The 24,990-nt window shown below is 47.9% G+C and overlaps 11 protein-coding genes across 11 annotated transcripts; 6 read left to right on the plus strand and 5 right to left on the minus strand.

Annotated features, from left to right (window-relative positions):
• On the plus strand, positions 1 to 624 carry TRUGW13939_09765 (uncharacterized protein; the record flags this gene model as incomplete). Its single annotated transcript, XM_035492885.1, has 1 exon — positions 1 to 624. The coding sequence occupies one exon, from the start codon at positions 1 to 3 to the stop codon at positions 622 to 624; it is 624 nt and encodes a 207-aa protein (XP_035348778.1).
• Positions 625 to 1,920: 1,296 nt separating this feature from the next.
• Positions 1,921 to 3,072, minus strand: TRUGW13939_09766 (uncharacterized protein; the record flags this gene model as incomplete). The annotated part of the gene is made up of 1 exon (XM_035492886.1): positions 1,921 to 3,072. One exon carries the CDS (start codon positions 3,070 to 3,072, stop codon positions 1,921 to 1,923), a length of 1,152 nt encoding a protein of 383 aa, XP_035348779.1.
• A 766-nt stretch (positions 3,073 to 3,838) lies between these two features.
• TRUGW13939_09767 (uncharacterized protein) lies at positions 3,839 to 5,155 on the plus strand (the record flags this gene model as incomplete). The annotated part of the gene is made up of 1 exon (XM_035492887.1): positions 3,839 to 5,155. The coding sequence occupies one exon, from the start codon at positions 3,839 to 3,841 to the stop codon at positions 5,153 to 5,155; it is 1,317 nt and encodes a 438-aa protein (XP_035348780.1).
• A 390-nt stretch (positions 5,156 to 5,545) lies between these two features.
• On the minus strand, positions 5,546 to 5,935 carry TRUGW13939_09768 (uncharacterized protein; the record flags this gene model as incomplete). The annotated part of the gene is made up of 1 exon (XM_035492888.1): positions 5,546 to 5,935. One exon carries the CDS (start codon positions 5,933 to 5,935, stop codon positions 5,546 to 5,548), a length of 390 nt encoding a protein of 129 aa, XP_035348781.1.
• Positions 5,936 to 6,333: 398 nt separating this feature from the next.
• Positions 6,334 to 7,947, plus strand: TRUGW13939_09769 (uncharacterized protein; the record flags this gene model as incomplete). The annotated part of the gene is made up of 2 exons (XM_035492889.1): positions 6,334 to 6,475; positions 6,539 to 7,947. The coding sequence occupies 2 exons, from the start codon at positions 6,334 to 6,336 to the stop codon at positions 7,945 to 7,947; spliced, it is 1,551 nt and encodes a 516-aa protein (XP_035348782.1).
• Positions 7,948 to 8,365: 418 nt separating this feature from the next.
• Positions 8,366 to 12,415, plus strand: TRUGW13939_09770 (uncharacterized protein; the record flags this gene model as incomplete). Its single annotated transcript, XM_035492890.1, has 4 exons — positions 8,366 to 10,565; positions 10,613 to 11,248; positions 11,298 to 12,239; positions 12,312 to 12,415. The coding sequence occupies 4 exons, from the start codon at positions 8,366 to 8,368 to the stop codon at positions 12,413 to 12,415; spliced, it is 3,882 nt and encodes a 1,293-aa protein (XP_035348783.1).
• Positions 12,416 to 13,215: 800 nt separating this feature from the next.
• TRUGW13939_09771 (uncharacterized protein) lies at positions 13,216 to 13,730 on the minus strand (the record flags this gene model as incomplete). The annotated part of the gene is made up of 3 exons (XM_035492891.1): positions 13,216 to 13,220; positions 13,284 to 13,470; positions 13,545 to 13,730. 3 exons carry the CDS (start codon positions 13,728 to 13,730, stop codon positions 13,216 to 13,218), a joined length of 378 nt encoding a protein of 125 aa, XP_035348784.1.
• Positions 13,731 to 14,045: 315 nt separating this feature from the next.
• TRUGW13939_09772 (uncharacterized protein) lies at positions 14,046 to 15,278 on the minus strand (the record flags this gene model as incomplete). The annotated part of the gene is made up of 1 exon (XM_035492892.1): positions 14,046 to 15,278. The coding sequence occupies one exon, from the start codon at positions 15,276 to 15,278 to the stop codon at positions 14,046 to 14,048; it is 1,233 nt and encodes a 410-aa protein (XP_035348785.1).
• A 312-nt stretch (positions 15,279 to 15,590) lies between these two features.
• Positions 15,591 to 17,747, plus strand: TRUGW13939_09773 (uncharacterized protein; the record flags this gene model as incomplete). The annotated part of the gene is made up of 6 exons (XM_035492893.1): positions 15,591 to 15,696; positions 15,757 to 15,870; positions 16,039 to 16,116; positions 16,199 to 16,271; positions 16,468 to 17,067; positions 17,126 to 17,747. 6 exons carry the CDS (start codon positions 15,591 to 15,593, stop codon positions 17,745 to 17,747), a joined length of 1,593 nt encoding a protein of 530 aa, XP_035348786.1.
• Positions 17,748 to 19,387: 1,640 nt separating this feature from the next.
• Positions 19,388 to 23,149, plus strand: TRUGW13939_09774 (uncharacterized protein; the record flags this gene model as incomplete). Its single annotated transcript, XM_035492894.1, has 8 exons — positions 19,388 to 19,793; positions 19,848 to 20,079; positions 20,134 to 21,527; positions 21,589 to 21,750; positions 21,807 to 21,995; positions 22,354 to 22,410; positions 22,473 to 22,638; positions 22,720 to 23,149. Coding segments are annotated over 8 exons (3,036 nt in total), but the record flags the coding sequence as incomplete, so codon positions are not given.
• Positions 23,150 to 23,284: 135 nt separating this feature from the next.
• TRUGW13939_09775 (uncharacterized protein) lies at positions 23,285 to 24,450 on the minus strand (the record flags this gene model as incomplete). The annotated part of the gene is made up of 5 exons (XM_035492895.1): positions 23,285 to 23,608; positions 23,681 to 24,007; positions 24,112 to 24,270; positions 24,322 to 24,387; positions 24,448 to 24,450. The coding sequence occupies 5 exons, from the start codon at positions 24,448 to 24,450 to the stop codon at positions 23,285 to 23,287; spliced, it is 879 nt and encodes a 292-aa protein (XP_035348788.1).
• Between the last annotated feature and the right edge of the window lie 540 nt (positions 24,451 to 24,990).

The following is a 24,990-nucleotide window of genomic DNA, read 5'->3' on the forward strand; positions in this document are numbered from 1 at the left end:
ATGCTGGTTACTGCATTTGGAATAGCCGAACTTCAACAACATCTGTTTGAACGCACTTTCCTGCCACGCTGCAAGAATACGAAGACTCAAGTGATGCGAGACAATAAACTCATCCATGGAGTTTGCTCTACAATCATGGAAGACATCTCAACAGAGACGGATGCTTCAACTGATCTGCTTCCGCGGCCAGAAGAGTGGATCCTTTTAGAAGATGGCCGGCGTAGAGGACTCGATGGATGGGAAGGAGAAGAATGGCCCACGAAGATCTACCGCGGTTCGTTTGTAGAGCTCTACAGTCTTCTTTGCAACCGGGCACCTGGACAGCACCTCAGAATTGCTCGTGCATCGAATTGTCTTCTATGCACGTCACAATGGTTGGCGCCCAAGATTATTATTGTCTCAGGTCAAAGTTCGCCCTCTGAAATCGTCTTTGCAGACGAAATCAAGATCATCGAAACTGACTATCCACAAAAGTCTAGCACAAAGGCGACAACAGAAATCCAGCGGGACAATATAAGTTCTTCGCTAACTCAAAATTCTTCCTCTATCGGAGTGACATCTAAAAATAAAAAGAATTCCAGAGGCACCCAGAAGAGAGGAAAACGGAAAGTCGGCCGCAAATGACCGCACAAAGACGTTACAATTTGTTCCTGTTAAACATTATGATCAAAATATAACCGTGCTCGTTAGAAGATTATTATAAACTCTAGCTTCCCACCTGACTATTAAACTATCTGAAAATAAGCTGGCTTATAGACGCTACATAACCTTCACACATGCCATCCAATATCTCACTAAGATTAACCCAGCGGCCACCATCCCAGATATCGATTCCTAGCATTCTACCCCGTTTAGTGGACAACCGAGCTTTACGTTTTCTGGTTGATATATGAAACAGTAGATTTGTAGAGAAACTTCCTCTCATCGAACGCACGCAATTCAATATTGGCCGAGCTTAAGTAGTTGGGTCCTCTCCGACAAGCTCCGTGGCAACTGGGCCGCTAACCATACAGTTTACACACCATCACCAGATGCGATTGAAACTAGGACCCAATATTGGCTATGATGTTTCCTATCCTAACAGAATAGAAATCAGTAGCGTTGGCATGTATCAAAATCTTGTCTCTACTAAAGGGTGTTTGTCCGTTATCCAAGCGATCGAAGTTGCAGAGATTATCAGAGGCACGGAACGCACCGGAACGACGTAATGGGGTTTGGTTTCAGCACCGTTGATATGGTCTATAAAATCAGTCAAATAATCTTAAAAAACATTGCAGAACAGTGTGACAAGCTGTTGTCATCATGGTTCTAAAGCATGATCGACCATCGTGGAGACAGACCAAGTTCTCACAGACTTAATATCACACATCGCAGTGAACTGAGTGAACTAATACTCTAGGCTTATATGTTTACCGCTGTATAGTAAGCAACGAGGTTACGTGCCTCTTAATGAGCTATTAGTTCCCCATATTTAGATAGCTTTAAGCTGCATTCTAGGAGACTCTTTCTTCTCTGCGAGCCTGAGGTTGGGATCATCTGTCCGGGGACGATAGCTAGATATTCTGAGGGATTTCCTCATCGGGCGCGGCTATTTCTGGATGCGGTGGCACCTAAAGGTAAATAACACGTAAAATTGTCGGTGTAACACTCCCTTTAATTTAATAAATGACTGGAGCAATTTAGATCTACGAGGTTGGGTGCGCGGAAGGGGTTTGAGATGGAATGCATTATTCGTCATGTTGATTGTCCTATCGCTGTTGATATACGCAGTTTGCATCTGACTATTTTCCACGCAAGAGGATCCTAAATACAGCAAGCAACTCGCAGTGGTCCTGCAAATGCAACAGCTTCACAAGTGTGGGCATCCATATCTATTGAGAGTCAATATTCCGGACACTTTCTAGAATGTCATTTAACTAGTCAGGAAGACACAAATTTCACATCAGGATATGCTACAGAAGGGCCGCTCAGCAAATCTGACGTGTGCCCATAAACAAAGTACTGCAGTGTAGCACTTATATATGAAGCAAGCACATGTTTAGCCCGCAACCCGCCTATCGTCCCAATACTTTCGGCCTGAATAATTTGCCTAGCTTCATCAGAGACACCAAGAGCATCGACAAGCACTGGAAAGTCAGAAAAAGTATAGTGTTTAGACTGTGCGAGTTGTAGCTCAAGTTTCCATCCTCGTAAATGCGACCAAAATTTTGCCCAGTTGAGCTCTGTTGCCTGGGTGTGGTTTGTTTGACTGAAAAGCAGGAAAGGGCTCGACAGTCCTTTGTCCACGACAGACCCCCACAGTTCACCATCTAGATTGATACCCCCGACAAACCGATTGTCTACCAGCATTGTCTGCGCTGCTGTTGCTCCACCGAGCGAATGACCAAGTATCGTTACTCGATCAAGCGAGAGAAGATGCGAATTTCCCTGTGACAAAGGGAATATGCCTCTGATCACTTTTGCGTCGTGCATTTGATCCAGTAAAAATAACATGTCCTTAACACGAACGTTCATTGCTGCAGGAAATTCTGCATCGGTGAGGTTTACGAGTATTCCGCGAACCGTGTGGCCATCGGGATATTCTACGATGTCAGCATCATATGGGTGATCGACGGAGACAACGGCAAATCCGTTACTGGCAATGTCTTGAAGCAGCAATGTGTACAACAATCTTGAGGTTGCTAGTGCCGGTGAGAAAAGCACTACTGGGTAATCCCCGTGAAGACTGAAAGGTGGTAGCTGCTGCTGTGTCTGGGCCTGGATGCGAAGGGACTCGAATGTTCCCGGGAGAAGTCCAGAAGACTGGAAACTCTCATCTTCATACTTGGCAGTTGCATTCGGGATGTAAGATGTAGAGGGCACACTTCCGCAATTGACGGGAGTAAAGGTGGTGACCATGATAAAACGTTTACCCCCTTTTGGGTCATAGGGGTCGGTTCGAGACGTGTCAACTAGTTCACTTGCATGAAGCGTGACGTCGCATGGTCCGGTGCTTGAAGGAAGAGGGATAGTTGCCGTTTGCCCGAGGCTGACGAGAATAAAGGTAACTGGGCATAGGATGGTCCAAAACATTTTGGCGGTTTTCTGATGATGAAGATGCCAAAGAGACAGGCATACGTATTATAGGATGGAATTATCAGCGAGGTGCAGCGGCAAACCATCCTGTATTTATACTTGGCGAATCCGAGGCGGAAAATAACTCAGTTTCATCGGCCATCCTGTGGGACCTGTTGGGGATATTCCAATCAGCTCATTTTTTAATTTGAATGCACTGTAAAAGGCTTATTATAGCTTATATGGTGCTGGACAGAGATTGGCTCTTGGGTGAGTCGGGCAAAGCTGGTTGTGGAACCGCCAGTTATACGACCACTATAAAATATGGCGCATAACGCCAGGCTCATGGAGCGACGGCCAATAAGGCAAAGCCAACCAAAAACAATTTAAAAAACTTTAGTATTTGTAAATAATCCTTAGACCCTATAAAAAGTAATAAAGTAAAATTGTATTGGTTAAGATTAAATAATCCAAGGTAGAATGTTACCGCTTCCTACACCGTTTCATTCTCAGACCGTAACTTCTGTTTTTCATCGACGTTGAACTCAATCAAGAGAGATTTGCTTAATGCTTGCTACATATACCAGCACGGTTAGTAACCCTAAATATAATCATGCAGCAAAAAAGCAAATATTTGTGAACTGACCATAATAGTATGTTCGAGTGCCTCTCTATGCCTTGGCTCCCACTGCGGGTCAAGGCACAATTAGTAACCCGCACCCGGATAACATCACATCTACTTCTCATCTTGCAGATAGGAAAATATTTCGATGTCCTGTCTAACATGAAAGTCTCACGCTACGCCAGCTCAAGGCAAAAATCATGCCAACAGTGCTCAAGTTCCAAATCAAAGTGCGATCGCAAGCAGGAGCGCTGCACCAGATGCACCCAACGAGGCCTACCATGCGTCTACCCTAGGTCGAATCCACCAGAGGCCACAACATGTGAGGGTATTTTTAGAGATGATACCTCCTCTATCTCGGCTTCGAGATCCGATGCATCATTCCCCAGCCCTAACTCAGACCTGTCAGTCAACGCCGAGAGGGTAAACCTGGCTTTGCCACAGCACACCACAGACACACAGCCGGATGCAGGCCCTGTTACCTCCTCTGTCTCATCTATTGCCCTACCTGAATTTCGTCTTCCAAGGTATCCCGGTCCAAGTGCCCCGGGCGAAGTACCCGAGATGCCGGATGTTCTCAAATTCTCAAATCTGAACTTGATCTGTCCTATCAATGCCGACGACATCAATAACCGCTGGCTGAACCCTTACATTCCAGATATTGACCAGGCAATAAAGGAGTACCCACCCGCTGTCACTCGTTTCATACATAGCGTTTTGAAGTCATACGCAGCCGTGGCAGCGCGTGGTCGTGCCATACCCCTGTTCGTTCATCCCACACAAATGAACACACCCGGTTCGCATCTCGCCACATGCTTGAGCTTGGCTCGAGTATCTGAAAATCCATTGCCAGGAAGTGAAGATGCTACCGCCGTTGTTATTCAGCGCGAGATGGAGAACATAGCGCAAGATCACGAAAGCTATGATGACATGTTACTACTCGCTGCGTTTCAGGCCTACTTAGTATATATCATGATTCTATTTTTTCGGCTCAGTCAGGGGCCTAACCCTTTCTTCCGCAATGCTATGATGACTCTTCAGGAGCTTGCTTGCTCCTCAGCCCGTGGCGGATTAGTCTGCGCGGCCGATGCAACTCATACACGTCCAAGTTGGGAAGAGTGGATTGTGGCTGAGGCGAAGCGGCGCACACTGTACGCGATGTACCTTTTCGACAGCGTACTTTCAGCTCATGAAAACCTCCCTACTTTCTTCGGGACTGAACTACGTGGCCTTCCTGCACCATCAAATAAGTCACTGTGGCAAGCTGGGAGCCGAAGCGATTGGGAGAAGGAATATAATATTTTTCTTGCTGAGTGGATAGAAAAAAGTCTGGCCATTGATGAGCTTTGGCCCATTTCCCCCGAGTTGGGCTATGCAGATATTGCCCGAAGGCGGAGGAGGGTGGATCAATGGTTGGAAAATATTGATGAATTTGGGACTATGATCTTTGCGGTGACAGAGTGTACGCACGGTGGTTGATACCAGTAACGAATAACATACAAAACAATGCAACGAAAGCAAACAGTGCGACTGTATTTCGATACTTTTTAGAACGTTCATTCTCTATGAACAAAACTAGCTATTGACCAAGCGCTTGAATAGCTTCATCCAGGGAAATGACCCGAAGGTTCATTCTAGGAATTATAGCCTCGAGCAGCACTTTAGAGAATTCTTTATCTTGTTGATCCACGGGCAACTCCACCACATTATCTCTGATGACAAAAATATTGAAATCCAAGTCAAAGAGTCGGTATACGGTCGCCATCACGACACCGGAAAGGCTCAACCCAGACTAGAGCGCCTGTTAGCTCACTACCTTTACAATTCCAAAGAAAAATGTCCACGCACAATAACCACGGTATCTATTCCCTACGCTTTCAGGATTTGCTCCAGGCTGTTGCCAGTTGTAGCTGACCACCTAGTTTTCCAAAGCACGACATCTTTCTCGTCTACTGTAAAACGCGGATCAATATCGACTCCAGGGGTTCCGTTTTCAAAGGAACAAGATGAACTGATGAGTCTGGCAAAGGGCTTGTTGGCCTCGAGTTCTGGCTGGCCACGATTGAATGTGAGAGTTGTGAAGACGGTGAGAGGGCGGTTGCTTTTGGAATGCACGGCATCATTCCATTTGGAGCAGCTTGAAATCATCGACCCTCCTTCCGGCGTATGCTCAATAGCCTTTATCAGAAGACCAACCCAATCAAGATTCAGGACAGCATAGTGTTGCCCAAAGTCCACAGGCTCCCGCGTAGAAGCCATTGTGGACATATAACAGGATAATTAGAATAAGGCAGAAAGAAATATACCACATATTGCAGTGTTTAAACAGCAAGCTATATTTACCCCTGACCCCAGCACTTTATCCTTAACCCTACATATCGACGGAGTTGAGCGGAGTTGAAGCTCTCCCTTCCTAGAGCGGTAAAGCGGGACCCACTACTTCCCTAATTCTCCAATGAAACCTCTTAATTTTGTCTCTTCGTCCAATCTAATCGGGATATCAGCTCCACTCTCAACTCCGCCATCAAACACCTCGAGATATTATTATATAAATACAACGTTTGCCCTTCTAGATGAAGGCATCTTAGTCTCTCTTTAACCTCCGGATACTTGGGAATAATTATATCCATCTATTTATGAGCACCAATCGACATATCATGCCTTCTTCAGGCCCAAAAGAGCAGCCAGGGAGCAGTGATTCAACACCGCAAGCATCCACCAACCCGGAGCCTCCGTACACGATATTTGATAAGAGACAAAAATGGCTGATAGTCTTCATCGTCTCATTTGCTGCAACTTGTAAGTCTCTCACGACATGGCATCTAGTTATGTCGTACGCTGCATGATTGATTAAGATCTTAGTTTCTGGATTTGCATCGAATATCTACTTCCCGGCGTTGCCAACCATTGCAGACGACTTAGATGTATCTCTAGAGCTCGTCAATTTGACTGTCACGTCTTACCTCATATTCCAAGGAATAGCGCCAAGTTTTTGGGGTCCGATGTCCGATGTTCGAGGTCGCCGGATCACGTACACTTGCACGTTTCTCGTATTCCTCGGCGCCTGTATTGGACTCGCGCAAACCAAGGATTACGCTGCACTCATCGTGCTCCGATGTCTTCAGAGTACTGGCAGTGCTAGCACCATTGCTATTGGGTCCGGCGTGATTGGCGACATTACCACTCGAGCTGACCGAGGAGGATTTATGGGAATCTTCCAAGCGGGACTCCTTGTACCTGTTGCTGTGGGACCGGTTATTGGCGGCGGTATTGCCGGTTCCCTAGGATGGAGGGCCATCTTTTGGTTTCTGGCTATATACAGCGGCGTCTTTCTGGTTTTATTACTCGTTCTGCTACCAGAGACACTCCGGTCACTAGTGGCTAATGGGAACTTGAAGCCATCTAATATCCTAACTAAATTTCCACTCGATATTTATCAGAAGACCACCAAAGTCGAGTGGGACCGTGAAGCACCGCCACCAGAACTTGCTACGAGAAAGAACATCGATGTCCTTGGGCCGTTTCGCATCCTTGGTGCCAAATTCGCAGCACCTATAGTCATTTTCCTCGCCATATACTATGCCGTGTGGCAGATGAGCATCACAGCCATGTCTTCGCTATTCAAAAGCCGCTATGGGCTTAGTGAAATCCAGATTGGTTTAACATTCATTGCTAACGGTGTCGGATCGATGGTCGGAACTTTGATCACGGGTAGGATCCTCGATCTGGAATACCGCCGTGTCAAGGCTAAGTTTGAGTCTCGTTCATTCGACGCTGGTGTTGAAGATGGAAACGGTCTGTCAGGTGTCACAGTTGACCGGGATGAGAGCTTCCCTATCGAGAAAGCTCGACTTCGACTCATTCCCGTCTTTTCTTTGCTGCAGTGTCTTTCGATAATTCTCTTTGGCTGGGCCATCCAATATCCTCACCACGTTCACATCGCCGTCCCCATAGTTTCCACTTTCATCACCGGATGGACTGCCGTCTCTACGCAATCGGTCATAATGACCTATCTTGTCGACATCTTTCCTGATCGAAGTGCTGCGGCTAGCGCCAGTCTTAATCTTGCTAGATGCTTGTTTGCTGCTGGCGGCACAAGTTTTGTGATGCCGATGATTAATAGCATCGGCGTGGGCCTTACTTTCACTGTTTGCGTTGCTATACAAGCCGTGGCGCTGATCGGACCTCTTGTACAGTGGAAATTTGCTGGGAGTTGGAGGAGGGATGCTGAAAGAAATAATGATTTGGATGCCCAGGGGGGGAAGCCCTGATTTCTTCAATTTGTACTTAAAATAATGTTTAATTTGGTTTATTTTGACGCTTAATTTGCTGTCCACAAACACATAGGAATACGCTCCTTGGTACCAGCTCTGAAATTACTACTGGTAATTAATGAGTGGTGCTACAACTCTTCTCGATAGACATAAATGGATAGCAATTGTGCATTATCTAGAGATATGAGAGTGTAGTCGCCCTATATAAGTAGTAAATCTTCAAGGCGACTTTATGGACTAGGTATATGAGGAATTTCAGGCAAATGTTCGGAATTATAGCAATAGCTGCAATACTATGTGTAATTTACTTACACTCAATGGTTTCTTTTAAAATAAAACAAAACATATTAACAAGATCCAGCCAATCAAACTAATTATCCTATACATTGAGTTGCTGAGTCATGCTTCACTGGGGATGCGGCGGCCTTTGCTTGGCATGGGCTATTTTTGCTGCGATCGCGCGGACCGCGGTCGACCTGACAAACCTCATTTCAACCCCGTCCCTGAAATTATTCCCCTCCAAAGAAATCCGCAAACCCACGAGCTTTCGCTTCATGCCTCCGAATTCTCACCCCATTACCTGATATTCGAGCCTCTTACTTTCCGCAGACCTCCCAAGTCAAGAGAAACGCAGCGACCATTCGATGTTGATCGGCTTAACTGCTGCGCGCATATTAGCTTGACAGGCTATCGTGCAATCTCCAACAATGCCGGTATTTGGACATCGTCGCAAGGATATTGGCGCGTAGCCATTCACACTATGTCGCGATCTTCTGCAGGATTCGCAGACTTTTTCCCTACTGCACCATCAGTGCTGCAGTCGCGACGATCCAGAGAAATACCTGGTGACCACCGAACCACTTTGTCCAGGCTCGAGACACCTGACAGTATTGTCGACACTGCTGCTGCTTCGACTATAGTGAAAAACGATACTGATGGCATCTCGACAGATGGCGAGAACAAAGATGATGCCTGTACCCCCATATCCCTTGGTGTTAACACAGGCTCGACTCCAACTCAATCGGACGCAGGGTTGTTGGCCCCGGGTGCATCTCAAAGTACCCCCGACGTAGGATTTACTGGGTGCGAATACAAAATTATTATTGACGAGGTTCTACCGCCTAAAAACGCCAAAGATCTATCCGTGACAACTCTGCAACTTAATACGGAAAATGGGAACAACACATCCGATAGAAAGCGAGACCATGCCAAACCCCCCCGAACGCCCCAGACAGATCCGGAAAACTCACGCGCCCGCGCAAATTTCTCCAAAGGTTGCAAAATGGTCTACGACCCTGAGCTGGATAAAAAAGCACCAACAAAGGAGAAGAAGCGGAAACCGCAATACGTTGACTTTTCTCACGCCAATCAAGCGTCACCCTCGAATGACCCACGGCGCTCCATTACAAACTACACCAGAGGTGCTGCCAACAAACCAAAAGCGAAATTTCGAAACGCCCCGTATTCTCTTCGACACTGGCCGTTTGACCCTGCGACATCGATCGGTCCCGAACCTCCAACTCAACTTGTTGTCACCGGATTTGATCCCTTGACACCTGTCGCTCCGATAAACGCGCTATTTACAAGCTTTGGGGATGTTGCACACATTGATAATCGTACCGATCCGGTTACTGGGAGACCTCTGGGCATCTGCTCCATTAAATTCAAAGATTCCGCATCTTCCCATGGCAGAGGCCCAGTATTGGCTTCTACTGCTGCCAGAAGAGCTTACTATGAATGCAAGAAAGAGCAGCGGATTGGAACACGCCGCGTTCGAGTCGAACTTGACCGCGATGGCATTGTGTCGCAGCGATTGGTTGACAAGGCTATTGCATCATGGCACAAAAACAACCCATCGTCATTAGATATGAGCATGCGTGATATTTCCTCAAAAAATAACGAACCCCCACCGACTGCTCCTAAAGGCCCAGCGGCTCGTTCATCCACGCGTCCAGCTTTCAACCCACCAGAGGGTCCCAAGGCTTCGACCAAGACAGCCCCATCTTCATTCATCGAGGAGACGCCCATTCTAGAACAGATCAAGCGCGATCCCTATATATTCATTGCCCACTGTTACGTTCCAGTGCTGAGCTCAACATTGCCTCACTTGCAGAAGCGACTGAGGACTTTCGACTGGAAGGCTGTCCGTTGCGATAAAACTGGGTATTACATACTTTTCGAAAACTCTCGCCGAGGCGAAGAGGAGACAATGAGGTGTCACAAAAGTTGTCACATGACACCGTTGTTCACCTACATCATGAACATGGAAAGCCAGCCTTACGGAAATCCCAATTATGAACGCAGTCCAAGTCCCGAAAGATTACGAACAGAGCAAAAGGTGAAAGCTGAAAACGACAGGATCCGCAAAGAATCCGAGCTGGAAGCCAACGAAGAAAAAAGCTTGCGTGCTGCTAATCTTGATCCGTCAAAAGAGGTTCTAAGCATTGTTGTCCAGGAACTGAAGACAAAGCTACTTGAAGATGTAAAATTACGCATCGCTGCTCCATTTTTGTATGATTATCTTGATCCAGATAGGCATTCAGCCAGGAGGGAGGCACTGGGCATTCGTGGTCCAGAGTCAAATAGACCAAATTCGCTCAATATCGCCATACATGGTAAGTCGCTTCCTCTACTGCAAGATCTCTTTCTGACTACTGCACAGGCACTGGGCACCACCCATTCGGGTCCTCCCATCTTGACGTCTTGGCGCTTCCTCGCATTCGCAAAAGTGGTCGCAATGAACTGACGTATCTTGACGAAAGACGCCGGCATTTAGTTCGGGGAAGGGAAGTACGGCCACTTCATCATCGCCTACAGCATCTTCATGATACGGGAGATTCAGATGATGATACACAGACACCTAATTCAAGGGACACGGATGAACCGGAAAGTCGTCCCTCAAGTCGGATGAGCTTCGAATCAGGTGCCTCGGACAGTGAAGATGAGTATGGCGACTATACAATCCGTACCCCATCTGCAGAGGATGGTGCTGCTGGATATGGCATCACCGATAGCGTTGAGTTTGGAAAGAGCGATGAAGATTTAGCGTTGCAGAAATTGGACCTCGACTCCTCTGTCCAATCGAGGAAGAGAAAACGAGCTAGCAAAGATCTTGATGCTCTCGATGCTCGAAAACGGCCTAAAGATGGCTCTCAGCTTTTTGATGACCATGATGATGTTCTTAATGATGTCCATATTGTCGACGATGCAACGAGGAGCCTTGTTTCCCCCCATTCATTCGACAGCGATGTTTTCGATGATGATAAAACCGCCCTTTACTCCCAATATCTCACTCCAGGTTAGTACACAGTCAACTCCACGAAAACGGCAATACTGACACTCACTAGGTACCTTTGAAACCGATTTCATACGGCCCGAAGTAGACTTTGAAGCTTCTTATGATGAACCACGACCTACTGTGGACGATGATGATTCTTTAGTCCTCGACCTCGATGGTTGGCAGACTTCGGTTAAAGACGACGAAGATATTGATTTTCTCAAAATTATACTCTCGGATTCAGTACCTTCTGAAGTTGGTAGCCTCGTGGCGTGGGCTTGGAAACAGCGGGAAATCAAGGCTCTCAACGCCCACGGGGAAACAGGGCCAATCCGTAAGACCATATGCGTGCCTGGATACTTTGTTCCAAACACCACGGGCTCAGCCCGTACGGAGGGCAGAAAGAAAATATTCAATTCCGAGAAATCAAAATACCTGCCGCATCGCATCAAAGTCCAGAAAGCCCGAGAGGAAAGGGAAGCCATGGCACAACGCGATTCACAGGCGGCCTCTGCCGAAGCTGCAAAGAGCGTTAACCCCAAGAACGTATCCAATTCGACCTCTCGGTCGACTAGGGTCCAAAACCGGCGACTGGCAGCAGACATCAACGCTCAGAAGCAAGTGCTTCCGGTTCAAGGGGGTGATGGCGATGCTTTGCGGTTTAACCAACTTAAAAAACGCAAGAAGCCTGTCAGATTTGCTCGTTCCGCTATTCATAACTGGGGGCTTTACGCAGAGGAGAACATCGCGGCCAACGACATGATTATTGAATATGTCGGTGAGAAGGTTAGGCAGCAAGTTGCCGATATGAGGGAGAGGAGATACCTGAAGAGTGGTATTGGAAGCAGCTACCTTTTCCGTATTGATGAGAATGCGGTTATTGATGCCACAAAACGCGGCGGCATTGCAAGATTCATCAACCATAGCTGTACGCCAAATTGCACAGCCAAAATCATCAGAGTGGATGGGAGTAAGAGAATTGTCATATATGCGTTGCGAGACATACACAAAGGTCAGTTTCCTCACACCCCAAAAAATAACTTATCCTACGGTGATGCATCAAAATGCTAACTACTACCTGCAGATGAGGAGTTGACCTATGACTATAAATTCGAAAGAGAATGGGATAGTGATGATAGGATCCCCTGTCTATGCGGATCCACTGGCTGTAAAGGGTTCTTGAACTAAACTTTTTTCTTTTCTTTTTCTTTTCTTTTCTTTTTCTTTTCTTTTTTTCAACATGTGTCTAGGGATCTTTCGGCGAAAAGTTGGCATTTTGATGCATCGAATAGGCGTTGAACTAGGGCGCGAAGCCTTAGTTAGCTCGGTCGATTTTCTTTGGGCGCAATTTATTATGTGACCAGTGTTTGGCACGTTGTCGGGAGTTATGGCGTCCTGCTGTGTGTGCAGGTTGCAGATTGCAGGTTGCATGTGCTATGTATATTATTCTGTTTGGCGTGGAGACCCCCTTTTTTTTTCTTCTCCATACATGGTATCGCCATATTGTGTGAAATTGTATTTTAGATTACCAGATTAGATGAGCTTTTGAAAAGTGTGTCTATTTAGAGTCTACTATAAAAGCCGTGGTGGATTTCATACTCTGTCCCGTATACAAATGCATGATTTTTCTCGACATGAAACTGGTGTCATTCGAGATAATAGTTCAGTTTATTTCAACAATGATTAATAGTCCTCACCTCACGTCTTATGCTTGATTGTCAATATCCACGAGAAATCTTCCTCGTTCACAACCCTCTCTACCCTATTGAAACTCCGGTGTATGCAGGCTGGATTTGTTTCCATACCAACAGAAGCAAAACTGTTTGTGGTGTTATGCGCCGGGCGACGTCACTTCGCTGCTTGGAACCTGCGAATGATGTGGCTTCCGCGAAGGTATTCATTTTGTGGAACAAAAACCAAGCAATTATATTCGAGGATATAGCCTTAGTGGGTGGTTGTTGGGCTCGTTTTGGGTCGGGGCTACACTGTCACACTGTTCCGAAGCGTTAGTACATGCAAACAACAAAAAGTGTCCAAGGAATTTATTTGCACATACCCAAATGACTTGGGAGTAAAAAGTTTGCGATTCCATCCTTGATCTCATACTCATGACCGCAGTTCGTGCAGCATAGTTTTCCTTCAACTACTTCGGTTTCCAGTAGTAAACGGTGGAGATCCTGCAGGTTTGTTTCGTTGACGCCGTCGCCCTCTGGTTTTGTGTCTGAAATTGTTGGAAACCCAAGCTAGTGTAATAAATTAGCCTCCGAACACATTGTGCCAACAAAGTTTTTATCCAAGGGGATGATGCCTAACTGACCTCTTGTGCTGTTGCTCTGAGACGATCCCAGTCCAGGCGGGGTAAAATGTTTCGAACAAAAGTCGGATTGAAATCGAGTTCCAGCTTTTCAAGCTCTGCATCCTTGAAGTGAAGTGATGACGATGACTGTGACACTCGGCAGCCTCTGACGGCGCATGTGAGGAAATTGACTGTGAGGACCTTCATTTTGTTTTAATTTGAGAATGGTGATGTCAGTAAATTTTTCTTGAGGCTGTAATTAATTTGTAGAGCGATAACAGCACGCTAACTTTATATGGCTAGCGTTGTTTGATATCCCCACCGATATGTATCGACATTTAAACATGGACGCGCTGAATTATATAGTTTTTTTCGAATGTTTTTGTTGGCGGATTTTCTTTCAGTCAGTTCTACTAGCTAGTGTTTTGACTGTATAAAAGGCACAGAATCATATAATAGACGCTTAGTATAGCTAGAGGGGTATGAAAGTACAAAACAAAACAATTGCTCCTATTTCCAATGTCACCGAAACAAAACTTCAACCAAGTCGTCTTCTGCAATGTCATGTGCTTCCAGACGAGAAGCAGGATCCAAGATATCCCCGTCAAATGATAGCTGAATATTTGTGTCGCTAGGGACACTCGCCCTTGCTCGAAAGTCGTTGAGAATCTGTGAGACTTTGGTGCGCTTTCGGACCTTGATCCAAATCTCTTCGTAGTCCCGACTCCTCAAAGCAATGCTGAAAGATGGTTCCGGTTTAACTTCGCTTTTTGCAAGCTTAGAAGAAGAGTGAAGAGTCTCATCGGCTTGAGACTGGAGCAGTTCGTCTGTCACAGCCTCGACATGGATACGCAATGGCTCATTCCCAGGAGAGGTCTCGTCCTCAAACTGCGAAGTGTCATATATGGGTGAGGACGCGCCCTTCACACCGAGGCTTCTACACGTTGTAACATCAAATAATCTTCTCTTATTCCAAGTCAGGTACACAGACGATGTCATCTTATTGTCAAATCCTTGGCGCTCACACCATGTCACCCTGACGTCTCGAAAACGCTGTGAAATTCGTCGATGGACCAGCAATGGTCTGGTATTTTTGATTGCTGATGAGACAAATATCTGCACTATCTCATCGTTCTCCTCTGGAACACGATCCTTTGTAAAATCGCTGTGTAACGCTTCGGGGGGCCGAGAAGAATTTGCGCGACTCGTGTTATTATTTCGGCTTTCGTTGTTGTGAGATTCGTCGTTGGTAAGTGGCCTTTTACCGCCAAGGGGCGAATCAGCTTTCTCATTTGCAGAGTTGGAATCATAAGAATCATGTAGTTTTGTCGAGTTTGTCGACTCCGGAGAAGATGCGATGGCTATGGCGGCATTTTCGTCTGATGGTGGTAGTGCAGTGATTGTGGGACTTTTGAGTGTGACTATCTCGCCATTTCCTTGTGCGCTTTCCTGTACAATTCCCTTGTCATCGTTGTCGTTTCCCCCAGTCCCCTGATCAAGATCGCCGTTTAATGAGTTGGTTGTTGAATCGTCGGATGGTTGATCGTCGCGCCTTGTAACACGGCGACGCTTGGGTGCTGGCTTTGCGGTTCCACGATCACTCGGAGGATCCGGTGTGGTAGTAGCTGCTCGATGCTGCTGGCGATTTGCTGCTATAATGTCACCGTACGTTTGCTTTGATCTTCGATAAAAATCAGCGGTATTGGATTCGTCGCCTGCAGCAGCCCAAGCGGGCTTGTTGAAAAACGAACGCATATGAAAGGGAATTTCAATGGGCGATTCTAAACATATTCCAAAAAGCTTTTGTAATCAAACAACCTGAGAAAAATCGGTATACAGACAGAGAAAGAGAGAGAGAGAGAGAGAGAGAGAAATAGTTAGGTGCTGACTTGCGTGAACGACGACGATCACTAAATTACCACTAGTGGTATCGCTGTGCGGGGCTGTATTATTACGATACTTGCCTTGGATGACCTTTTGAACCTTCCAACTTGAATGAATGCGACGCGTCCCTCCGACCAGCAAGCAGCCAGCCCTTCGCAATCGACATTCACAATATCGCCAAAAATGGAGAACGGGGCCGCTTCCGAAGGCAAGGATCCTTCAACTTTCCTTGGTGAAATTATTGGATCGCCGGTTGTCGTGAAACTCAACTCGGGCGTGGTGTATGAGGGTAACGGCTCTCCCAACCCCCTCTAGACAGCATGCGTCGCTAACTGACATGGGTGCACAGGTGAGCTTCAATCAGTCGACGGCTATATGAACATTGCTCTGGAGAAGACGGAGGAGTTTGTCAACGGGCAGCTGAGGCGGAGTTATGGCGATGCCTTTGTACGCGGAAACAACGGTGAGCAGAACCACGGTCTTCTTCTATTTCAATAATCCTCTCTCCTAACAATCGATCTTGATATATAGTTCTATACATCTCGGCCAAGTGATTCGCCATAAACCCCCAAATCCCCGAGAGGCTGCAAGAGATTGGCAAAACCATTGCTCAGACCCGATCGATTTAAAGCTACCGCAGAACAACATCACGCCCGCCAACAGACTGTCGTTTACTGCATGGAATATTGTCCTCCTGAAGTCATGAGAGGTACATTGGGCCGATCATCTACCGATCGAAGGAATGCAAACAGAATCCCTGTGTAAATCGATGATCTCAGTTCACTGTATAGAGTGGATGGATGTTGTTTTAGATGAGTTTCTTAATCACACACTCGAAATGGCCAAGTACCATGGGTACCGCAAGTCAGTTCTTTTTTTAAGCATTTATTTCTTTATGTGAACCGGGTGCTTGGGTAAAAATAAATCCGTCATGTAGCTATGTACGATTTAGTTGGTTATACTGCGGCGTGGCGGTAACCCCACCTCGGCCGGAGAATAATTTGCCAGCGAGATCGCCCAATTACCAGACCGTTTCCTAGTTGTTATCACAATCCAAAAGACTTTTCCCTACTCTTTTGAACATCAACTGCAAGACGATTTTCACGCCGACCGATCAGACCATCATCGCGGGGTTTCTCAGTATCGCAATGTCCCTCCAGGCGATCAAATACGACGGCAAGCAGCTGCTGATCATAGATCAACTGCAGCTTCCTTTTCTCGAGGAATACGTGAATATTCAATCTGCAAAGGATGGATGGGATGCGATTAAAGAGATGCGCGTGCGCGGCGCCCCTGCTATTGCAATTGTCGCTATATTGTCTCTAGCCATCGAGTTGCGAGCCTTCCTCGCCGACAAGAACAAGTCAGCTGGAGATGTTGGGAGCTTTGTCATCGAGAAACTTCATTATCTGGTGACCAGTCGGCCAACCGCGGTCAATTTGGGAGATGCTGCTCACAAGTTTGAGCAGATGGTGAACAAACAAATAGCAAAGGAGGGTTCAACAGGTGAAAGTGTCGCCAGCGCGTATTTCCAGGAAGCAGAAAAGATGCTTGCCAACGACCTGAGCGATAACCAGAGTATTGGAGCGCATGGAGCAAAGTGGATACTTGAGAAAACAGGAAAAACCACGGTCAATGTTCTCACCCACTGCAATACAGGGTTAGTCATTTTCTTGCGAGAGTTGAATTTATGCTTTTTCTCCTAACAGTCTGACTAGGTCACTGGCTACTTCAGGTTACGGGACAGCCCTGGGAGTCATCCGATCCCTTCACTCCGGAAATGCGCTCGGCCGTGCCTATTGCACTGAAACCAGGCCCTACAACCAGGGTGCGCGGCTTACGGCGTTTGAATTAGTGCACGACAAGATCCCCGCGACACTGATCACCGACTCGATGGCCTCGGCACTGATGAACGATCCCAAAGCAAACGTGTCGGCTATCGTTGTCGGGGCAGACCGAGTGGCAGCCAATGGAGATACTGCGAACAAAATTGGAACATATGGCCTATCGGTGCTTGCAAAACATCATGGGGTGAAATTCCTGGTTGCAGCGCCGCGCACAACAATTGACCGAGCAACAAAAACAGGAGCAGATATCACAATAGAAGAACGAGCGCCATCCGAAGTGACCGTCATCAAGGGCCCTTTGCACCGGCCCACGGCAGAGACGTTGCAGATGGAAACTGTCAAAGTTGCTGCGCCGGGGATAGACGTGTGGAACCCCGCATTTGATGTCACGCCGGCAGCCCTCATCGACGGGGTAATCACAGAAAAGGGCGTTGTGGAAAAGGGATCGGATGGATTCTTTCACTTTGATTCGTTATTCGACGAGGAAGCGTAGTTTCCAGCGTCGGTTTTTTTCGTTGTGGTGTCACTGGCGTCGGGAGATGTGGTTTGGTTGTTACTACCCTTCTCTACCGATGCCAGCAGTTCGTCTATCTTGAGCTCTATGTTGGTCAGATGATCTTCCAGAGCCAGCGCTGTTCGTTCGCCACTATAATAGAGAGTCAGAATTCAAGGCTATAGATGCGGGGACCCGTATATAGTTTACTCGGCTAGGTCTTTAAAAGCCTGTATATATTGGATTGATGTTAACCATAGTGCCCAGCAGGCATTATTAACAAGCGGCGAGGGTTTCTCACCTTGGCTAGCTCTGATTCGTGAGATCCGTGGGATGAGTCTGCCATTATTGTGGAATGAAAGAATAATATCGCACGACAGGTAAATATAGCGCAAGTTTGCGAAGTCGCAGGCGGAGGAAGCTGGCCGTGGACGGGCTAACCCCAGTCGGGCTAGCGCACTTCAGCCACATGCCGATGACTAACGGCAATGATTTATTTGCCCCTGGGCTGGTTTCCTTATTTCCCTGAAACGGCATTAAGATAATAATAAATCTTAATGCGATCCTGGTGCAATCTTATTCTATTATTATTGTTATTGTTTTCGACACGGTCAACTCAGCTTGCGCCGGCTAGGTGAAGGAAGAATGCTCGCTCTCCTGTCATCATCATCATCATCATAAAATAATAACAACAATAAGATCGTCAAGCCGGAGGATAACTCTCTTTCAGGTTAGCAGCGGGCACCTGAACCACTGCCAGAAAATGGCGGCTGGCGAGTTATTCCATGGTAGCGCAAAGAATTCCGTAATAATCCTAGTAGTAGTACGTACTATAGCTAGGGGTTAATAATAGAAGCTCTCCTGGCTAAAACAACGGCTACGGAAATAGAAACAGCACCGCCACAACCGATAAGCTATAGTTGGTCGGAATTGGGACAGATTCTTCTTCGCTAGTATGATCGAAGCACTCTTTTTTTAACTATTGGAATACCAAGCAATGGCATTTCGATAGCGTTAGAATAGTGGAGTCGCATGCATGCCTGGTGGGAGCTCTCAGCCCATCGGGAGCAAAGCCAGATAAGTCGATGTTTTGACGTACACGTACCAGTACTAGCTGCTAGGGGGCGTCGGCGTGTTAGTCTCGTTAGGCCCTCGGGCGTTGTCGTGAATCGTACTCGTATCAAGGTACCAAGAGGGAAGAAACGCAGGGCCCTGTACAGTGGCAATTGCATGGCGTGTGTGTCTGCGATTGGCCTGGCCACATTCCGGGTTATCAGGGCATCATCACTGTTGTTGTTGTTGTTATTGACTGATCTTCTGAGAAATCCAGGACAACTGCTGAGAAGCGTAGAAGAGCTGAAGGGCTGAAGAGCGATGACGTGACGAAAGGGACAGGGTCAGCCGCGGGCCAGGAACAGAAACAGACTGCCAGGGGTCAGTCCCAGCATCAACATGGCCGCAAAACTAAAAATATTATCAACAGCAGTTGAGACATGGTTTCAGAGGCGGTGGAGCGGTGTTGCCGGGCAGGGAAATAGCCGATGGCTGGAACGACTGCCATTTGCTTGGCGCCTGCCCCCGTGGATCCGAGTCCGCCGCGGAGAGGCCAATTAATAAATAGAAGCTCTGACCGACACAGTGGTTCCCCTCACCTCTACTTCGCTTTTCAAAACCCAACTCTCGTTTTCTGCTTCTCATCCTACCAGCTAGCTGCCGTCCTCGTTCGATTCCTCCATCCCAGTCTCTGCTGCTGCGCCTGCTCGGTCCTCCTTTATCGGCGCCTGTACCCCTCGCTGCCAAGACCCCCTCGTCTCGGTCTCGACATCTTCTCTCGCGCGCCTGTGCTGCTTCTCAAACCTCGCTCCCTCTCTGATTCTCTCGCTCGTCTCGATTACAGCTTGCAAACATGTGGTGCGCTTCTCAGACTGCCAATTGATGCCTGTGCATGCATTACTGACTCCCAATCTCTGCATAGTGGTATTTTTGGCTACATCAACTACCTGGTTGAAAAAGACCGCAAGCACATCATCAACACTCTGGTCAATGGTGAGTTTCCTCATCTGTATTAACTTGCCCGTCCCCTGGCTCATCTGTCCCAAGGTCTCTCCCGGCTCGAGTACCGTGGATACGACTCTGCGGGGTTCGCCATCGACGGTGACAAGAAGAACGAGGTTTTTGCCTTTAAGGAAGTAGGAAAGGTTGCCAAACTGAAAGCCTTGATTGGCGAATCCAGTGTCGACCTCGAAAAGACTTTCGATTCTCATGCAGGCATTGCTCACACCCGATGGGCCACTCACGGCACCCCCTCCCGCTTGAACTGCCACCCACACAGGTAAGATCACTTCCTCTCCGTCCAGAAAATGCACGCTTTCTCACCGAATGTCAGGTCCGACCCCAAGTGGGAATTCGCCGTCGTTCACAATGGTATCATCACCAACTACAAGGAATTGAAGGCCCTTTTGGAGACCAAGGGCTTCCGCTTCGAAACCGAGACCGACACCGAATGCATTGCCAAACTGGCCAAGTACCTCTACGATCAACATCCAGACATCGACTTCACCGTGCTGGCCAAGGCTGTCATCAAGGAGCTGGAAGGTGCCTTTGGTCTTCTCATGAAGTCCGTGCATTACCCACATGAAGTCATTGCCGCCCGCAAGGGTTCGCCCTTGGTCATCGGTGTTCGCACCTCCAAGAAGATGAAGGTTGACTTTGTCGATGTCGAGTATTCGGAAGAAGGCGCTCTCCCCGCCGAGCAGGCATCCCAGAACGTTGCCATCAAGAACTCGGCTGCCAGCCTCCTTGCTCCTCCCGACAAGTCTCTCCTGCACCGCTCGCAATCCCGCGCCTTCCTTTCCGATGATGGAATTCCTCAGCCAGCCGAGTTCTTCCTCTCTTCCGACCCTTCTTCCATCGTGGAACACACCAAAAAGGTTCTCTACCTGGAGGACGATGATATTGCTCATATCCATGAAGGACAGCTCAACATTCACCGTCTTACCAAGGATGATGGCACTTCTAACGTCCGTGCCATTCAAACGATTGAGTTGGAATTGCAGGAGATCATGAAGGGCAAATTCGACCACTTCATGCAAAAGGAGATCTTCGAGCAGCCCGAGTCTGTTGTCAACACCATGCGTGGTCGCTTGGATGCCGAGAACAAGATGGTGACCCTCGGTGGGCTTCGTCAGTACATTTCGACGATTCGTCGCTGCCGTCGCATCATATTCATCGCTTGTGGAACAAGTTACCACTCTTGCATGGCTGTGCGTGGTGTTTTTGAAGAACTTACTGAGATTCCAATTGCTGTTGAGCTTGCATCGGATTTCCTGGATCGCCAAGCCCCGGTCTTCCGTGATGATACATGCGTGTTTGTGTCGCAATCTGGCGAGACTGCAGACTCCCTCGTTGCTCTCCGCTACTGCTTGGAGCGTGGTGCCTTGACTGTTGGTGTTGTCAACGTCGTCGGCTCTTCCATCTCACTGCTCACCCACTGCGGTGTCCACATCAACGCTGGTCCCGAAATTGGTGTGGCCTCTACCAAGGCTTACACTTCTCAGTTCGTTGCCATGGTCATGTTCGCCCTTTCTCTGAGCGAGGATCGTGCATCGAAGCAGAAGAGACGTGAGGAAATCATGGAAGGCCTCGGCAAGATCTCGGATCAATTCCGCGAGATTCTCAAGCTCAATGATCCTATCAAGGAGATGTGCGCCAAATTCTTCAAGAACCAAAAGAGTCTGCTGCTCCTCGGTCGTGGTAGCCAGTACTCTACCGCCTTGGAAGGTTAGTTACTATTTCTACTTTTTGTTTTGTTTTTCGACCTAGGTCTAACGGATTTGTGCAGGTGCTTTGAAAATCAAGGAAATTTCTTATCTTCACTGCGAGGCTGTCATGTCCGGTGAATTGAAGCACGGTGTTCTTGCTTTGGTTGATGAGGATCTCCCCATTATCATGATTCTCACCCGTGACAACATCTTTGCCAAATCGCTCAATGCCTACCAACAAGGTACGTTTGTCAACAAACAATTATATTTTTGAGATGGTAGCCCTAACAGTTTACAGTCATTGCCCGTGGCGGCCGTCCCATCGTGATCTGCAACACAGACGACGAGGAGTTCCCCCCTTCTCAGACCGAGAGAATCGAGATCCCCAAGACGGTGGACTGCTTGCAAGGACTGTTGAACGTGATTCCCCTGCAATTGATTGCCTACTGGCTCGCTGTTGCCGAGGGCTTGAATGTCGACTTCCCTCGTAACCTGGCCAAGTCGGTGACGGTGGAGTAATCTTACGAAGGATAACGTAAAAAAGTACGATGGTATGATAGGAAGTTGGTGTTAATTATTTGCATGTGTCTTTTTTTGTTCTATCTCACAGCCTGGAGTAAGCCGTTGAATGTTAATACGGAGCTTTGCTTCTTTTGCAATAATAATACTACGTACTACTATTAGTTCACCTTAACAACAGCCGTAATGCATGCCGTAATGTAATAATGTGGAGCGCCAACCCCCCACCAACACCCTGTCAACCATACGGAAGTCGTCATTTGCTTTTCTAACTCGCTCCTACATCATACCACATACAAACAACAATTGAACAAACACACCAAAAGCTCAATCAGAAACCATGGCATCTTTGAAGGGACCCGGCGAGCGCGAGACATACGACGGTATGACCAGATTGCCCCCCTCTCTGTGTTGACATATCTAAACAACAAAAAAACAAAACCAGGTGCGGGGCTTCGAGTCGCCATTGTTCACGCGCGATGGAATACGGTCATCATCGACGCTCTCGTGGCCGGAGCTCGCAAGAGTCTCGCAGCAGCTGGGGTTGCAGAGCAGAATATTGTCGTGGAGAGTGTTCCTGGGAGTTATGAACTGCCGTTTGCTGTTCAAAGGTCAGTCTTCTCTTTCTGCCTGTCTGTCTGTGCGTGATGACTGTTTCAGTATATAGCTAAAACATCTCGAAATATATACAGGTTATATTCAGCATCACACGTTCAAGCCGCTGCCAACTCCGCGACGGGCGATATCAGCGCCACCGATCTCTTGTCCTCGTCCACAACCGATCTGACCCAAGCTGCTGCAACTACTCCTACTACCCCACAAAGCTCCGCGGCTTCACAAGCTCCCTTTGATGCAATCATTGCGATTGGCGTGCTGATCAAGGGCGAGACGATGCATTTCGAGTACATTGCTGATGCGACGTCGCATGGCTTGATGCGCGTGCAGCTCGAGACGGGCGTGCCTGTTGTTTTTGGCCTGCTTACCTTGCTCACTGAGGAACAGGGTTTGGAGCGTGCTGGCTTGGGAAGTGGGAAGAAGCACAACCATGGCGAGGATTGGGGGAGTGCTGCTGTTGAGTTGGCTGTTAAGCGTAAGGCATGGGCTGAGGGCAAGATTGCCTAGAGTACAGACTGCCTTGTTAGATTACTTTTTTTTTTTACTTCTCTTTTTTGGGGCATAAGAACATCTAAGGATTAAAATGCTTGAAAGTAATTTGACACAAAATCAAATATCTAGTCAAATCTTGGAACTTTCCAATCACTCTTCCATGCGCTCTCCTTCGCCAGACTTCTCTTCTTCAACTTCTCCCTCTAATTCAGCCTTGGCGGCCTTTTCGGCTTCCTCCAGCAGATCCTTGGGGACTTCTTCATGCCTTCCCTTGGTTGGACCGTCGAGCGAGCTGATCCACGTCATCTCGAGTTCGAATTCTTTGTCCTTGCTGTCCTCGTGGGCAACGTAGATGATTCGGGCTGCCTCCTTGACGCCGTCGTGCAGACTAAGGTTGCCAGAGCTCAGATCCAACTTTTCTAGTTCTGCCTTGGCGGCTTGTCGGCCTTTACCGGTGGCTGCACCGTAGTAGCCCTAGATTGAAACTAGTTAGCAAAGGGCTGGCTCATTATCGTTAAAAGTTTTGTGCAAGGAACAAGAACGTACCCAGTACAGGCCGCTGGGCTCGATCATGTAGAGTCCCGGGCCACCAGCTTTGACTCCTTCGGCTTTTCCACCAGCACCGATACTGGGTCCTGTCCCGACTTGGCCATCGACGCCCATCTCAGACTCAGGGTCCCAACCTCCGACTATGGACGTCACACCGAATGGGCGCACGCTTGAATATAGAGTGTAGGCTTGCACATAGCCGCCTAACCGGTTGGCCAGAGCGGATGATGGGATCGGGGCTTTGTACGTGTTTCTCCAGGATGCCGCTTCGTCTCGGGCTCGTGAAATGAAATGCCGGCCATCAGGAACCAGGCCAGATGATACCTTTGATAAAGTTCACCCGTTAGTATTCCTCACTTGTATAAAACATTTTCTTCAAAATGATAGGGACGCCAAGTTCCTTCGGAAATGGGGAAATGGAATCTCACAATGCCAATATTTCGGTCCACGGTTGCTATTCTCTTGTTTGCACCAGGCTTCAGCAGTTTGCTTGTAATCAGTTTTTCGACAGCAAGTACAACGCCATCCTTGCACCGGATACCGATTGCGGTTCCCCCACTCTCGACGGCTTTCACTGCATATTCGACCTGTGCGTTATTAGTCTCTCAAGCTCAAGGCCAAGACCCAGCCATGCATACCTGGAAGTTTCGGCCATCGGGGGAGAAGACTGAGTTGGATAGATCGTATCCGGTACCAATTGAAGTCTGTAGCACGGGTTAGTTGTAGATATTACCTTTATCAAAGCACACGCTCATGTAACTAACCATCGTTCCAGGTAGGCTTTGCTGAGCAAAACAATAGCAAACGAAACAGCGACGGCGATCAGTTTAGGCAGAAATTTGTCGAGAGGTAACGAAGCACAGGGCCGAGGAGCTTCCTGTCGGTCGAGATGGGATGGCTGGAGGAGGTGGGTGAGAGTTTCTGGAGTGAGTGCGCTGCCGGTGATGCTGGAGCTTTGGAGCTTGCATCGCGTCACCCGTCTCTGCCTGGGCCCCCCGGCGCCGCTGCCAAGACCCGCGCCAACAGCAGTGTCACGTGATGTCTTCCGATCCAACAACCCTGCTGCAACTGCCTCAGCCTGATACCTTTACTAACTAAGTTACTCCAGTCGATCCCATGCTGGCCGTCTGCTTCGAACTTGCACCTGCATCTCTCAGACGCCGGTTTCTGCTTGTTGTCTGGGAACCACCCTTGGCAGTGCGTTTTTGGATGCCCGATCAGGCAGCTATTTCCATATAAAGTATTTTACTCCATCCAAGACATCCAGTATGACTTGTCTAAAGAAAGAAATTCAACCTCTCGCCCGA

The sequence above is a fragment of the Talaromyces rugulosus genome, chromosome V (assembly GCF_013368755.1).
Source record: "Talaromyces rugulosus chromosome V, complete sequence".
Taxonomy (NCBI): domain Eukaryota; kingdom Fungi; phylum Ascomycota; class Eurotiomycetes; order Eurotiales; family Trichocomaceae; genus Talaromyces; species Talaromyces rugulosus.